The sequence below is a fragment of the Phodopus roborovskii genome, unplaced genomic scaffold (assembly GCF_943737965.1).
Source record: "Phodopus roborovskii unplaced genomic scaffold, PHOROB, whole genome shotgun sequence".
Lineage (NCBI taxonomy): Eukaryota > Metazoa > Chordata > Mammalia > Rodentia > Cricetidae > Phodopus > Phodopus roborovskii.
The window spans coordinates 27,005,076-27,019,733 of NW_026125397.1; the positions used below are offsets into that span (position 1 = coordinate 27,005,076).

Consider the following 14,658-nt stretch of genomic DNA (forward strand, 5'->3'; position numbering starts at 1 on the left):
AAATCAGCCCAATGGAGTTTCCATCCTATGATTTTTATAGTGATTTTTTTTTATAGCTAAGTCTTGGATTTAAGTCTTCAATCAGTTTTAAACTGCTTCTTGTTTGAGGGGTGAGATAAGGGTCCCATTTCATCCTTTCTGTTTGTGGAGAACCTGTTTTCATAACATCATTTATTGAAAAGACTACCCTTTCTCAGTTCTGTGTTCTTGACATCTTTGTCAAAAATGTATTGGCCCAGTAGGTACATGGGCTTTATCCCAGGTTTTATTCTGCATCTTGTTCTGTTGATTATTTTTATGCCAATAACACGCTGTTCTGCCTACCACAGCTTTGTAGTGTCTTTGGAAATCAGGCAGTGCAATGTGCCTCCAGGTCTGTTCTTTGATTCTGTGTTTTGCTATTTTAAAGAATTAATTTATCATTTTCAACTATTTTTGTTGTTTTTGTCATCAGTCTTTGGGATTTTCATGTAATCAACAGTTCACAGTGATTGGTTAAATTGTGAACTAATGGCCTAAGAGAAACTAGTCATAAATTTCACTGATGGGAACGTACTCTGGAAATGCTGGGTCAAAGGTATTCATTCCTGCTCCGGCTTCCTCAGCAGTTAACAGTACAGCTGTGTGCCATCACACCTGGCTGATTATCTGCATAAGCATCACATTTTCTTTACCCACTCATCTGCTAATGGACAGCTAAGCTGCTTCCCTCTCTTGTTATTGTGAATAGCACAGCTAGAAACATGGACATGCAAATGTGTATGTTTACTTAGAGTCTTTTGGTTTATACTAGAGTGATATAGTTGGGTCATGTGATAGTTTGATTTCCATTTTTATTTTGAGGAACCTTCATACTGAGTTTCCTATAGTGGCTACAAAAAGTATATTCCTACAAGCAGTGAGAAAGGGTTCTTACCAGAATGATTTCTTTGGGGCTTTTTTATTTTTATTTCAGATTTTATTATTTTCTTTTTTTCCATTTTCTCCCACTCCCTTTCTCTACTCTCCCCACCCACCCTCCCCCCTGCCCACTATGTTCCCAATTTAGACAAGAGATCTTGTCTTTTTCCCCTTACTATGTGGATCTTAGAGTCCTCTTTGTTACCTAGGTTCTCTGAGGCTATGGACTGTAGGCTGGTTGTCCATTGCTTTATGTCTAATATACACTTATGAGTGAGTATATATTATATTTGTCTTTCTGTGTTACCTCACTCAGGATGGCTTTTTCTAGTTCTATCCATTTGCATTCACATTTCAAGATGCCATTGTTTTTTTACTGCTGAGCAGTACTGTGAATGTACCCCATTTTCCCTATGCATTCTTCAGTTGAGGGACATCTAGGTTGATTCCAGGTTCTGGTTGTTATGAATAATGCTGCTATGAACATAGTTGAGCAAATGTCCTTGTGGTGTGAGTGTGCATCCTTTGGGTATATGCCCCAAAGTGGTATTTCTGGGTCTTGAGGTAGACTGATTCCCAATATTATGAGAAACCACCAATACTGATTTCCAAAGCAGCTGTATAAGTTTGCACTCCCACCAGCAACAAAGGAGTATTCCCTTGACTCCACATCCTCTCCAGCATAAGCTGTCATCAGAGTTTTTGATCTTGGCCATTCTGACAGGAGTAAGATGGAATCTCAGATTTGTTTTGATTTGCTTTTCTCTGATGACTAAGGATGTTTGTTATTAACAGTTTTCCTGACAGCCTGGTCCCAAAGTTGCATCACCCCAAATAACACACAGAGACATTGGATTAGATATAAACCTGTTGGCCAGTAACTAACGTTTCTTATTGACTAGTTCTGTCTTAAATATTAACCCATTTCTATTAATCTAAGTGGTTTCATGTGGTCTTATCTTACCAGAGGGAGGGTCTGGAGGACCTTTTCTCTCAAGAATCTCCTCTCCTCCCAGAATCCTCCTTGTCTCCTAGTCCCACCTGTCTTGTCTTCCCATTTGTCAACAGTGCTTTATTCATTAACCAATAAGAGAAACATATATAAAGAATAACATTTCCCATCAGATGTTGAGGAAATTCTTTAAGTGTCTTTTGGCCATATGAGATTCCTCTGTCGAGAGTTCTCTTTTTAGATCTGTACACCATTTTTAAATTGGATTATTTGGTCTTTTGATGTCTAGTTTTTTAGTTCATTGTATATTTTATAGATCAGACCTCTGTCAGCTGTGGGGTTGGTAAAAATCTTTTCCCATTCTGTAGGGTACCCTTTTGTCTTGTGACTGTGTCCTTTGCTTTATAGAGGCTTCTCAGTTTCCGGAGGTTCCATTTATTAATTGTTGTTCTCAGTGTCTTGCTGTTGGTGTTATATTTAAGAAGTGGTCTCCTGTGTTAATGCATTCAAGGCTACTTCCCACTTTCTCTTCTATGAGGTTGAGTTGGTTGATTTTATGTTGAGATCTTCCCTCCATTTGGCCTTGAGTTTTATACATGGCAAAAGATATATGATCTATTTGCATTCTTCTACATGTTGACATTCACTTATTCCAGCACCATTTGTTGGAGGTACTTTCTTTTTCTCATTTTATAAGTTTAGATTCTTTGTCAAAAATCAGGTGTTCATGGGTGTGTGGATTAATATTAGGGTCTTTGATTCTATTCCATTGGTCCATCTGTCTGTTTTTAAGCCATTACCAGGCTGTTTTCATTACTATAGCTCTATACATAGTCAAGTTTGAAGTAAGAACTCCAGAAGTTCTTTCATTGTACAGGATTCTTTTGGCTATCCTGGGTTTTTTGTTTGTCCGTATGAAGTTGAGTATTGTCCGTATGAAGTTGAGTATTGTCCTTTTGAGGTCTGTGAAGAATTTTGCTGTAATTTTGATGGGGATTGCATTGAATCTGTGGGTTGCTTTTGGTAATACCACCATTTTTACTATTTTAATCCTATCTATCCAAGAGCATTGGAGATCTTTCAATTTTCTGATGTCTCCTTTGATTTCTTTCTTCAAAGACTTAAAGTTCTTGTCATACAGGTCTTTCACTTGTTTGGTTAGAGTTACCCCAAGACATTTTGTGTTATTTGTGGCTATTATAAAAGGTGTTTTTTCTCTGATTCATTTCTTAGCCCATTTATCATCTGTATACAGGAGGGAAACTGATTTTTTGAGTTAATCTTTTATCATGCTACCTTACTGAAGGTGTTTATCAGTTATAGTAGTTTCCTGGTACATGTTATGCATACTATTATGTCAGCAAATAGTAAAAGTTTGACTTCTTCTTTTCCAATTGTATCCTCTTGATCTCCTTTTGTTGTCTTATTGTTTTAGCTATAACTTCCAGTACTATATTGAGTAGGTATAGAGAGTAGACAGCCTTGGTTTGTTTCTAATTTCAGTAGAATCACTTTGAGTTTCTCTCCATTTACTCTGATGCTGGCTGTTGACTTACTTTATATTGCTTTTATTATGTTTAGATATGTTTCTGCTATCCATGATCTCTCTAAGACCTTTATCATGGAGGAGTTTTGGATTTTGTTGAAGGCTTTTTCAGTATCTAGTGAGATGATCATGTGGTTTTTCTTTTTCAGTTTGTTTATGTGGTGGATTACATTAAGAGGTTCATATGTTGAACCATCCCTGCATCTCTGGGGTGAAGCCTACTTGATCATGGTGGATGATTTATCAGATGTGTTCTTGGATTCCGTTTGTCAGTATTTTATTAAATATTTTTGCATCAATGTTCATGAGGGAGATTGGTCAGCAATTCTCTATCTTAGTTGTATCTTTGTGTGTTTGGGTATCAGGGTAACTATAGCCTCATAAGAAAAAGTTTTCAATGTTCATTCTGTTTCTAATGTGTGAAACAATTTGAGGAGTATTGGTATTAGCTCTTCTTTGAAGTTCTGGTAGAATTATGCATTGAAACCATCTTGCCCTAGGCTTTTTTTTTTTTCTGGGAGACTTTTGATGACTCTTTCTATTTCCATAGGGGTTATAGGTCTATTTAATTTGTTTATCTGGTCTTGATTTAATTTTGGTATGTGATACCTACCCAGAAAATTGTCCATTTCCTTTAAACTTTCCAATTTTGTGGAGTACAGGTTTTTGAAGTATGACCTGATGATTTTCTGGATTGCCTCAGTGTCTGTTGTTACATCCCTGTTCTCATTTCTGATTTTGTTAATTTGGATATGCTCTCTCTGTCTTCTGGCTAGTTTGGATAAAGGTTTGTCTATCTTGTTGATTTTCTCAAAGAACCACCTCTTTGTCTCATTGATTCTTTGTATTGTTTGATTTGTTTCTATTTTATTGTTTTCAGCCCTCAATTTGGTTATTTCCATCCATCTACTCCTCTGCCCCACACTGAACACAGCTGGAGCATTAAGACCTCAAAGCTGGCTCCCACAATGACAATTCCTCCAACAGGTCACATCTCCTAATAGTGCCACTCCCCATGGGCCAACCATTCAAACACATGCATCTATGGGGGCCATACCAATTCAAACCACCTCATTCTACTCCCTGGCTATAATACAATGCAAAATGCATTTAGTTCAACTTCAAAAGTCCCCATAGTCCATCACAGTCTCAACAATGTTTAGAAGTCCAAAGTTCAAAGTCTCATCTAAGATTCATGGCAATCTCTTAACTGAAATCCCCTATAAAATCAAAAGAAAAAGCATATCACATACAACATATAATGGCACAGGATATAGATTACCATTCCAAAAATGGAGGAAAGGGACGGTAATGAGAAAATACTGACCAAAACAAGGCCAAAATCCAGCTGAGCAAACTCCAAACTCCCCCATCTCCATGTCTGTTGTCAAAGCTCTCTTCAGATCTCAAACTCCTTTCAGCCTGTTAACTACAACACACTTCTTTCTTTTGGGCTTGTTCTACTCCCTGTTAGCAGCTCTCCTTGGCAGGTATCCCACAACTCTGGCAAGTCTAACATCTTGGGTTCTCCAAGGCAATCCATGCTTCAACCTCACAGCTTCATAAAATGGCCTCTCCATGAGGGGATACCCCTGACACATGTATGGCCTCAGCAGCTTTCTTTAGTCACAGAGGGAAATTCCATAATCCCTTTCTTGTGTCCTTGACTCTAAAGCCAGAACCAAGTGGCTGAAGCTGCCAAGTCTGCTACATACTGAGGCTGGAACACCCCCACCCTGCCCCAACCCAGTTCAATTACCTTCACCAGTTTCTGTTTTTGATGGTTTCCTTCACTGCCTGAGCTTGGTTGTCCTGGAACTTGCTCTGTAAACCAGACCAATCTTGAACTCGGGGATTCCCTTGCCTGTATCTTCTGAGTGCTGAGATGTACCACCATGGCTGAACCTAAGCTGTTCTTTAATTCCCTTTCAGAAATTGGAAGCTTAACTGGGTGGGACCTTATGCTGAGGTCTTTATTGCATTTAATATTAAGCTTTTCTTTAACCTTTTTACCTCCTTGAACACAGGATTTAGTTTCATTCCACTTCTTGGTGCCTTTTTTCTCCTCAAACTGTACATTTTGTGTTTTTCCTTGCACCTTTTCATTATAAAGCTTCATTAGGGTGAATGCTCATAAGCTCATGAGAAAGTCAACACTAGGTTATTTTGAGATTTCTTTGGCCAATGAAATTAATCCAAAACACTTTAGCTTCTGGAAGACTTTTCAGACAAAGGCATAAAGCAGCCACACTATTCACCAAAATATCACAAAATTGGTCTCTAGGCCACATACTAATACTTTTCTCCTCTGAAACCTCTTGAGCCAGGCCCCCACAGTTCAAATCACTCTTCCATTATCCTACTAGGATGGCCCATTAAGTTCCACTTAAAGCGCTCAACTGCTTTTCTATCCATATTCCCAAAGCCCATATTTCTTCAAACAAAAACATGGTCCAGTCCATCACAGCAGTAACTTTTATTGGTACCAGGGACTTTACTTGGTACCAGGGCCACTCCCTATGGACCAAGCATACAAATACATGGGTGCCATACCTACTCAAACACCATATTAAGGGTGCTTCTAGGTGGACACCAGCTTGACTTCACCATGTTTGATGACATATTTGTTTCTTTAGCAATAGGGTTTTACCATAATGCTATGGAAAGTAACAATTACCTTTGCAATGGCCTGTAGTGTTGTACCTCTTTGGCCAATGATTCAACAAGATGTAAGCCATTTCTGGCACTGGTAGCATAAGATATCTAGTTGGGGTATGATCTCTCCCATTATATGACAACCCCATTTAAAATTATGTATATATCTCTGTGTTAACTTGTGAGTCAACTTGCCAAGGTTTTATCAAGTTTTTCTAAGACAGGATTTTGATTCCTTACATGGCTTTCTATTTATTTGCTTCATTGTTGTTTTCAAGACAGACCTTGTTAGATAGTTTAGATTACAGTGAAATTCACAATTTTCCTGCCTTAGTACCAGTATGTGCAGCTTACGATGGTGTGTGTGTGTGTGTGTGATTTTTCAGGACAGGGTTTCTCTGTATAACAGACCTGGCTGTCCTGGCATCTGGTTTGTAGGCCAGGCTGGCTTTGAACTCACAGAGATCTACCTGCCTTTGCCTCCCAGTGCTGGGATTAAAGGTGTAGATTACTACCACTGGGCACAATGTATTTTTTTAATTTCATTAATGATTTGTTTGTTATTATTTTGTGCTGATTTGCTGCTTATTTTATTGTTCTCTTCAAGTTTCCCAACACAAATATATTGTTCATTAATATCCAGTCCTCTTTCACAGTATAAACACTTTAGACTTATTTGTAAGACTATATTGTATAAAGTTTTTTACTTAATCACATATCATGTTTGGCATTTCATTAGTCTTTGATTTTTAATAATTTATGATTTTCATTATTTTTTCTTTGACCTGTAAGTATTTAGAAGTAGATTCTTAATTTTTAAAAACAATGGGCTCTTATAATTAAGAGCTCTTTTATTTAGAGCTAGTGAGATGGCTCAAAGGTCAAGACTTCTGCCACCAAACTTGATGACCTGAGTCCAATCTCTGGAACCCATGCTGTAGAAAAAGAGAACCAACTTTAGCAAGGCTCAGAGGTTAAGAGAACTGACTGCTCTTCCAGAGTACCCAGGTTCAATTCCCAGCACCCACAAGGCAGCTCACAACTGTCTGTAACTCCAGTTCTAGGGGACTTAATACCCATGGCAAACACCAATGCACATAAAATATAAACAAATAAGTAAATGGAATCAAACATTTTGTCTAAACCTTGTTTATTTCTTTTTTATTATTTTATATAACATGTATGAGTGTTTTGTCTGTATACACGTGTATTAACCACACATGTACCTGAAAGGGCAGATTCTTGGAAATTGGAGTGATAGACCATTGTTCTTAACTTCTGAGCTGTCTCTCTAGCCCCATAATCTGGTGTGTGTGTATGTGTGCTATTTGTTTGTTTATTTATTTTTATCAACTTCTCTGTTTACTTCTGTCTTAGGGCTTCTATTGCTGTGAAGAGACAACATGACCATGGCAGTTCTTATAAAGGAAAACAATTAATTGGGGCTGGCTTAGAGTTTCAGAGGTTTAGTCCATTATCACCATGGTGAGAAGCAAGACAGCATGCAGGCAGACATGGTGCTGGAGAAGGAGCTGAGAGAGTTCTGTATCTTGATCCACAGGCAGTAGCAGAACACTGTGTGCCCCACTTTGCATAGCTTAAGCACATATGAGATAGTAACATACTTCCTCCAAAAACCTGTCTCAAAAACAAAACAAACAAACAAATACTACTGAAAATTTTAAAGCTTTCACTAGGATGGTATACTTGCTCCTAATGATTATTCTACTTAGCAATTGTTTAATTGTTTTACATTTTGAGATATGACAATGTGTTAATTCATGTTCCCATCAGTACCTTCTCTCCTGTTTCTTCTTTCCTCCCCAGCCTCAGCTCCCTGTGTAGCCCTGACTGGTCTGGAACTCAATATGTAGACCAGGCTGGCTTCCCACTCACAGAGACTGGCCTGCCTTTGCCTCCTAAATGCTTGAATTAAAGACATTTATCACCACTATGTCTAGTTTTTCCAGTTCTTAATGTGACTGTTCATCTTTGACTGTTTATTGACTGTGTTTCCTTTACTATACATTATCTATTGGTATCATTTGTCTATTTTCCTTTTGTGTTGTTTATCCTCATTTTGACTGAAGAGAAACTGTTGTAGCAAATATTTTTCTCAGTACCTGTCCTGCTTTTTCGCTTCTCCTGAACAGCCGTCTTTTTCCTTAACCCACAGAAATACTTAAATATTGTCTTTACTTTGACAATTTCATGGCTCCCTGTCTTCCCACTCTTTGCTTGCCTGTGTTTATGTTTATAGAGTTTGCTTCCAGTATACTAATTTCTTTTTTAACTTCTAGTTACATATTTAACTTATCCATGGCTCTTTATTTTACTAATTTATTTTTCATAATTAAAACTTAAAATTTTATTTCCAATCTGTCTTTTTTTTTTCTCATTCCTTGCAACTTACTGTGTATGTGATTTTTTTTTTCTCTCTTGAAACATGTAATATCTAGGTGTTCATGTTCTGTGTTTTATTTTTCAAATATATCAAATTCTCAGACAGCCTAAATATGCTTTTTGTCATTTTTTATTTCTTATACTCATGGTAAAGGCTTTCAAGGAGGACAAACAGGTACAATGTTAGATATTTCAAATGAATGGAATTGATTAGAATACATTTATTTCCTACTAAGTAGGAAAACCAAAGTCCACACTTTCACAAGTGTGAGATTCTGCAAGAGCCTGGCAACCTTCCATCCCTTTGAAATTGCTCAATTAGCTGCAGGTGCTTCTGGGACTATCCCACCTCCATCTTACTGACCCACCTGGACACCACAGAACAGTGATTCCCAGGGCCCTGCCCTTGACAGCCTAAGCTGAAAGAAAGAAGTATCTCTCTGTCCTCCCCCTCTAATCTATGTTCTTCCTTTGGTAGAACCTGGCAAGAAACAAGCTAACAAAGGAACTCAGGAAAGATAATTTCCAGGCTTGCAGCTCTTTGCAATACAGAGGTCAGAAGTGTGTAAACACTGCTGAAGGATAACCAACCCCAAAACAGCAGAGATCCCTCCCTTGACAGTTGGCTGAGTTACATCAGCGTTGATTTAATCTCAGAAGACCTCTAAGTGAGGTCTTCCTAGAAGCACTTGGATGCTTCCTTAAAGACTGCCCTTTGTGACAGACAACTCTGATACACATTGTTTGCAGGGCAGTGTCTCATGAGTGCATATAGGGGAACCATCTAGCAAAGTGTGCCTAGCTTTGAGTGTGTGTGTGTGCATGTGCGTGTTGTATGTGTTTCTGCTAACCTTTCCTGGCGTTAGGAAACCAGTGATGGTTTCTTACAGCTTCCTTACCTCATTTTCTTTCTTCTGTTGTTCCCCCTTATTCTCCTATAGCTCTAAAGTCAGTCATTTTGAACTGATAGTTGTAAGTTCTAAGTTCCTAATTTAAAACAGCAGATGAATAGATAATATCATTGTTCTCTATAAATAACCCAAGTTCATTTTACATGTGGAGCCATACCTGAATTTTCCTAATAACTACAAGGAACACATTCTTCTCTTCTGATCCTAAACACTGCTTCTATCTTTGGAACTTCGTTAGAAATGCCATAAAGTTCTGTGATCTGCTTCTTCTGCCCATATTGTTATCTGGATTGAATTCAGGTGCCATACTCTCCTTCAGTGTTTAATTGAGCAGGGGCAGAATGAGGTGTAGACTTGTAGATGGAAGTTTCTGTCCTACCTGATCCTGGAGCTGTTTAGTCCCAAATAAACGCATAGAGGCTTATATTAATTATAAACTATTTGGCCAATGCCCCAGACTTCTTATTGGCTAGCTCTCTTTTAATACCCATTTCTTTTAATCTGTGTATATCCTGGTGATACCCAGGTCTCTTTATTCCACAGCAGCTATATGACATCGTTCTCATGACTCACCTCTGCACTCCTCTTCCCAGAATTCTCAGTCTGTAGCCCCACCCATACTTCCAGCCTGGCTACATCCTGCTTATCCATTGGCCAACACAGCTTTATTGATCAGCCAATAAGAGAAACATATATTCATAACATACAGGAGGACATCCACCATCATAGACCTAGGCATCCACATATTGCTCATATCCTTCAAAGACAACTGAAACGGCATCAGAACTTTGCAGTTCAGGGAAAGGTCAGCCTAGGGACTCAGCATGGGTGTCAGACCTTCACTTGTCAGGCATCTGTGTCCATGAGGGGTTTGAAAACAGAAAACTTTTATTGGATAGGGGATCACCCCATTTTTCCACGACATATGGGCAGCATTCCTCAGGGAAATTTCACTAATTTACAGTTAGTTGTGAGGATCCTGCATTCTGCAAGTTCACACAGGGTAGCACTCACTTAGAAATATAGTTCTTAAACTACAGATTGCATCACTATTTGCTTTCTGAGGGGGAAGGATCAGACAGTTGGAAATGAATGTTAGCACCAGAGACTGAATCCTGATCCTCTTCTTACATACCCATGTGTGTGAAACTGAGCAAAAGAAAGCCCCAGTTTTCTCAACTGCAAAACTGGGACAGTAACAGTTTTCACCTCAAAGTTTAATAAGGTATCAACTGTTATCTGGGGCTTTTCTGGGTTGAGTGTCCTTGGGATAATCTTTAAGAAGCACCCACAGATGGCAGAAGCTGAACAGCCCTGCAGCCCTTACAGACTTGGTTCAGGAGTGCTAGCCTGCAGAGTGAGCCTTCACTGTTGGAAACCATCAGTGGGAATTCTCCTACAACACAGGGTTTTTCTGATGGCCCTTTCCTCCAAGGTCTAGTAGGAAGGCAGGGACATATGCAATACTATGAGGACTGGGGCTAAAAGGCGTCTTCTGGATGGTTCACAATACCAGAACACAAACCATCGTTAGCCCGGGGGTTAAAGCAATGCAGTTATTAAATCTTCATGGGTCAGGCAGGTGTCTTGTCTCTTTCTAACACAGGAACAGGGTAGCTCAAAATACAAAACCTGGAGCAGAAAGGAGGAGCCTGGCAGGGTAAGCAGGGGCCTCTAGATAACTAGCAGTCCTCTCACGGTGCTCGCTCCCTGTCAGTAGATCTCCACCATGGGCACATCCATTGTCCTGGCAACACCTCCAACAAACCTCTGCGGCCTGGAGGCCGGGCTCCCGGTGTCCATCAAGGGCCGGGGTGGAGGGAGGTGTGCTTCCTTCACGGTCAACGAGAAGCACATCTTCCTCCAAGTCCCGAGTGGCTGGCAAGGGGAAGCAGGCCAGGGTGGGGTTAGAGGTAAAGTTTCCCTTCCTGGGGCGGAGGGAGGGAGGCTGGAGGCGCGGCGGCGTCGGCGTGCTCCTCCGTGCGCCCGGGCGGCGCGGGCGCGGCCGGCGCTCCTGCAGAGGGAGCTGTGCGCCCGCTCTGGCGCCCGCGCGGCGACTCCTCTCCCTCTTGCCGCCGCTTGGGCCCGCCCGCCGGGGAGGGGCTCTGGGTCTTGCCGACAGCGTCTTCCTGCTCGGCGTACAGCCCCGCCGCGAGTCCGCCCGTGCTTGCCGGTCGCCAGCAGCTTTCTCCCTCGCCCGCCCGCCGCAGTCCGCGCCCAACCTCGCCCGCAGCCCCCGCAGCCCGCGCCCGGCCCCGGCCATGCTGTCCTTCCAGTACCCCGACGTGTACCGGGACGAGACCTCCGTGAGTACCCCGCTCGCGCTGCCGGGCCCGCGCCACCCGCAGCCCGGCTCCCGCAGCCCCGCGCCCCTGCTCCCGGCGCGGCTCCCCGGCCTTTGTTTGCGGAGCCGGCCGGGGTCGCGGGGCGCCTCCCAGCGCGGGACGGGCGGGCGGTCGCGGCCCACGTGCCCGAGCGAGCCTGTGGTCAGCGCGGCCCGGCCCCAGGGCAGACGCCGGGCAGGCATGGGCGCCTGGGGCCGGTGGGGACACAGAATATACCCCTGTGTCTCCAAGTGGAGAAGCCTTCTTGCTTAAATATGGTGGTAGGAGAAACTGTATTCTGGTGTGTATGCGTGGGAAATGATGTAAGATTTTAAAACAAAAGCAAACTTTGAAAACTTGGAATTTGCAAGTCCTTAGAGTTGAAGCTCATTCATTCCGCTTTAAGGCAGCCCTGCCACGAGCCGGGTGCTGGGCGTTGTTTGCTGGAGTGCAAATAAGACAGAGTAGGGTGGGGAAGGAGCAGGGGTCACAGTGTGCACCAAGTTTGCTTAGGAAAGGAAGTTAAGTCAGGGGAGGCCTTTTGCAAAGTAAGTTGTGCCCAGTGGGAGTAACTGTTTACCTAAACTGCAGGTGAACTTGAGACGCTGTGAAATTCAGAATTCTGTGTGCGTGCGTGTGTGTGCGTGTGCGCGCGCGCGTGTGTGTGTGTGTGTGTGTGTGTGTGTGTGTGTGTAAAATTTAGTTTGGCATTGAATAGGTAGATTAAATCCAAACATTATGACCCTGATTCCTGCACTCATAGGCCACTGTCAGTTTACTTAAAATAGAGTTATAGTCAAAATACTTTTTATAATACAGTTGTCTTTTTTTCTGTTTACTTTGTTCTGGTTTACACCACAAAGTGTACTCTGAAACTCACTGAGGTAAATGCTTAAATGTGAGAGACCATCTTGTTTTCAAAGGAACTTCAAGTTATCTGCTGCAATGTTTCTTTCACCAGTGACCATCTGGTAACCATGTTTCTCGGTCTGTTCAGCTGCTTGCTTATTGAATTTGTCCTAACCATTCAGGAAACCCTCTTCCTCCAGGAAGTGATCCTGCATATAGGAGTGAAGTGATCCTGCTGGAATGAGGAAGGGGACTGGTTAGCCCCCAGAAAACCTGAGTGCTGTTCTGTTCTGGTGCTGGCCCTCACTATCTGGGCAAATCTCAGCTGTTACAGGCCTCCTTTCTCCTGCATGGACCATTAGGGCTGGCATGGGGCTTCACTTGCTCATAGAAGACTTGCCATTCGGGTGATCCACCTCAGCAGTGGGTTACATGGGAAGATGGGGAACTGTCTTGACCAGGTTAACATATACATAACATATGCATACATTTAATATATTACCAGTAATATACTATATATATATATATATATATATATATATATATATATATATATATAAAACCTCTATCATTTTGTGGTTTTGACAAATACAGTCTTAGGGTTTTTTTTTTTTTTTAAACCTTGGGGTGGGGTGAGGGTTGTGTTGTTTTTTTGCTTAATATTTCTGTACACCAATCTGTATCAATCTTGTAGTTTTTCTAAGTTTAACAGTTTCTGAAAGGGTCAAGAAGGGCTTTTATGAAGTTTTCTAAAGGGTTACACACAACTGTAAAGGGGGTGTTTAGAATTTAGTACATTCTCATTCCTTCTCACCAAAGATCTATTGATACCCGTAAGCCTGTGGCCTTGATGAAGGAGTAGCAGCCTTGGCTGTCATGTGTTAGCCTGATAACCTACATGGGTGGCATGTAGGGTTCTAATACCAACTCCTAGGCTTGACTTCACACATTTGCCTGATTGTAGATTTTGGAGGTGGGTTTTGTACCTAATACATAATCTGGAAATGTCTGTGGTTTTGTCTCTCACTTGAGCATCTTTTGGCCATGCTTATCAGCTCCCTGTAAATGTGGAGTTGGAATAAGAAGCCCATGTGTGAACTTGTGTCTTCATGAGCAGAAATTTGAAAGTATGGCCCTTTTCATGTAATACCATTGACTCTTCTATGTCATTGTTGTTTATGTAACAAGTCAGGGAATTTAGGCCTCCTACAGGTCACTCAAGCCCTCATAGAGGGCATTTATTGGGTGCGTGGAGGACACAGAAACGGATGGGGCTAATTTACATCAGGAGAAGGAAATAATTTTCTAATTGGGTCTGAGAGTTGACTGGCTAAGGCAGAAAGGAGATTAAAATAAAGCTGTAGCTTCGCAAGCATGAACAGCTGTGAAACTACTTTTACTTGTGGGATAGCAGGAAGACCCTCTTGACCACACCACCCATAAAAAATGAGGCTTGGAGGCAGCTGGACAGAGAAACAGGCACAGCATTAAGCAGTGCAGTGTCTTATCAGGACTATCAGCTCCTTGGGGAGGTGAGGGATGGCTTCCAGACTTAAATCATGATGAATTAGATGTGTGTAACCTCTATTTCAAGGGGTGTGGCTGTGGGGCCACTCTGTAGGGCATAATCTTATAAAGGGGGGGGGGGCAACAATGGAGAGGATATTGTGGACTGTGGCTCTTGGGGATTAACACTGGAAGGGTCCTAGAGAATCTTCCTTGTCTTGGCGATGTCTTTGTGATAACTAACATCAGAAGACATAGCTGTTTATTTCATGTAAAGGACCATTTGGGAGGTGGTCTGGCTTGAGATGCTCTGGGTTGAAGCCTGGCCTTGTACTTGCTGGGGTACACTTGGTCAGGTTTACTAGCTAAATACACAGCAGACTGTTAGATCCACAGGCTTTGGGATCAGTTACAGATAAGTTACTCCCCACTTGTTAGCCCTCATACCCTGATTGCTTTGGCTGTTTCTGGCCTTAATTTCCTCGCCTCACAGCAAGGGTTGGTTAAATTAATGTGGAAGAAATCCATAGAGTATTGTGAACTCACAGTCTCCTGTCTGTACTAGTAAACCATTTGGCCTTTGCTGTTACTAACCTCTCTGAATTGTGTTTT

The 14,658-nt window shown here is 41.6% G+C and overlaps 1 protein-coding gene across 1 annotated transcript in view; it reads left to right on the top strand.

Annotated features, from left to right (window-relative positions):
- The first annotated feature begins 11,545 nt into the window (after positions 1-11,545).
- The window catches only part of Prep (prolyl endopeptidase), a 69,768-nt gene continuing 66,655 nt past the window's right edge, over positions 11,546-14,658 (top strand). The window contains exon 1 of the mRNA XM_051175598.1: positions 11,546-11,673. Within this exon, the coding sequence (XP_051031555.1) occupies positions 11,629-11,673 (45 nt within the window). The 5' untranslated portion in view covers positions 11,546-11,628. The remainder of the gene's footprint in view (positions 11,674-14,658) is intronic.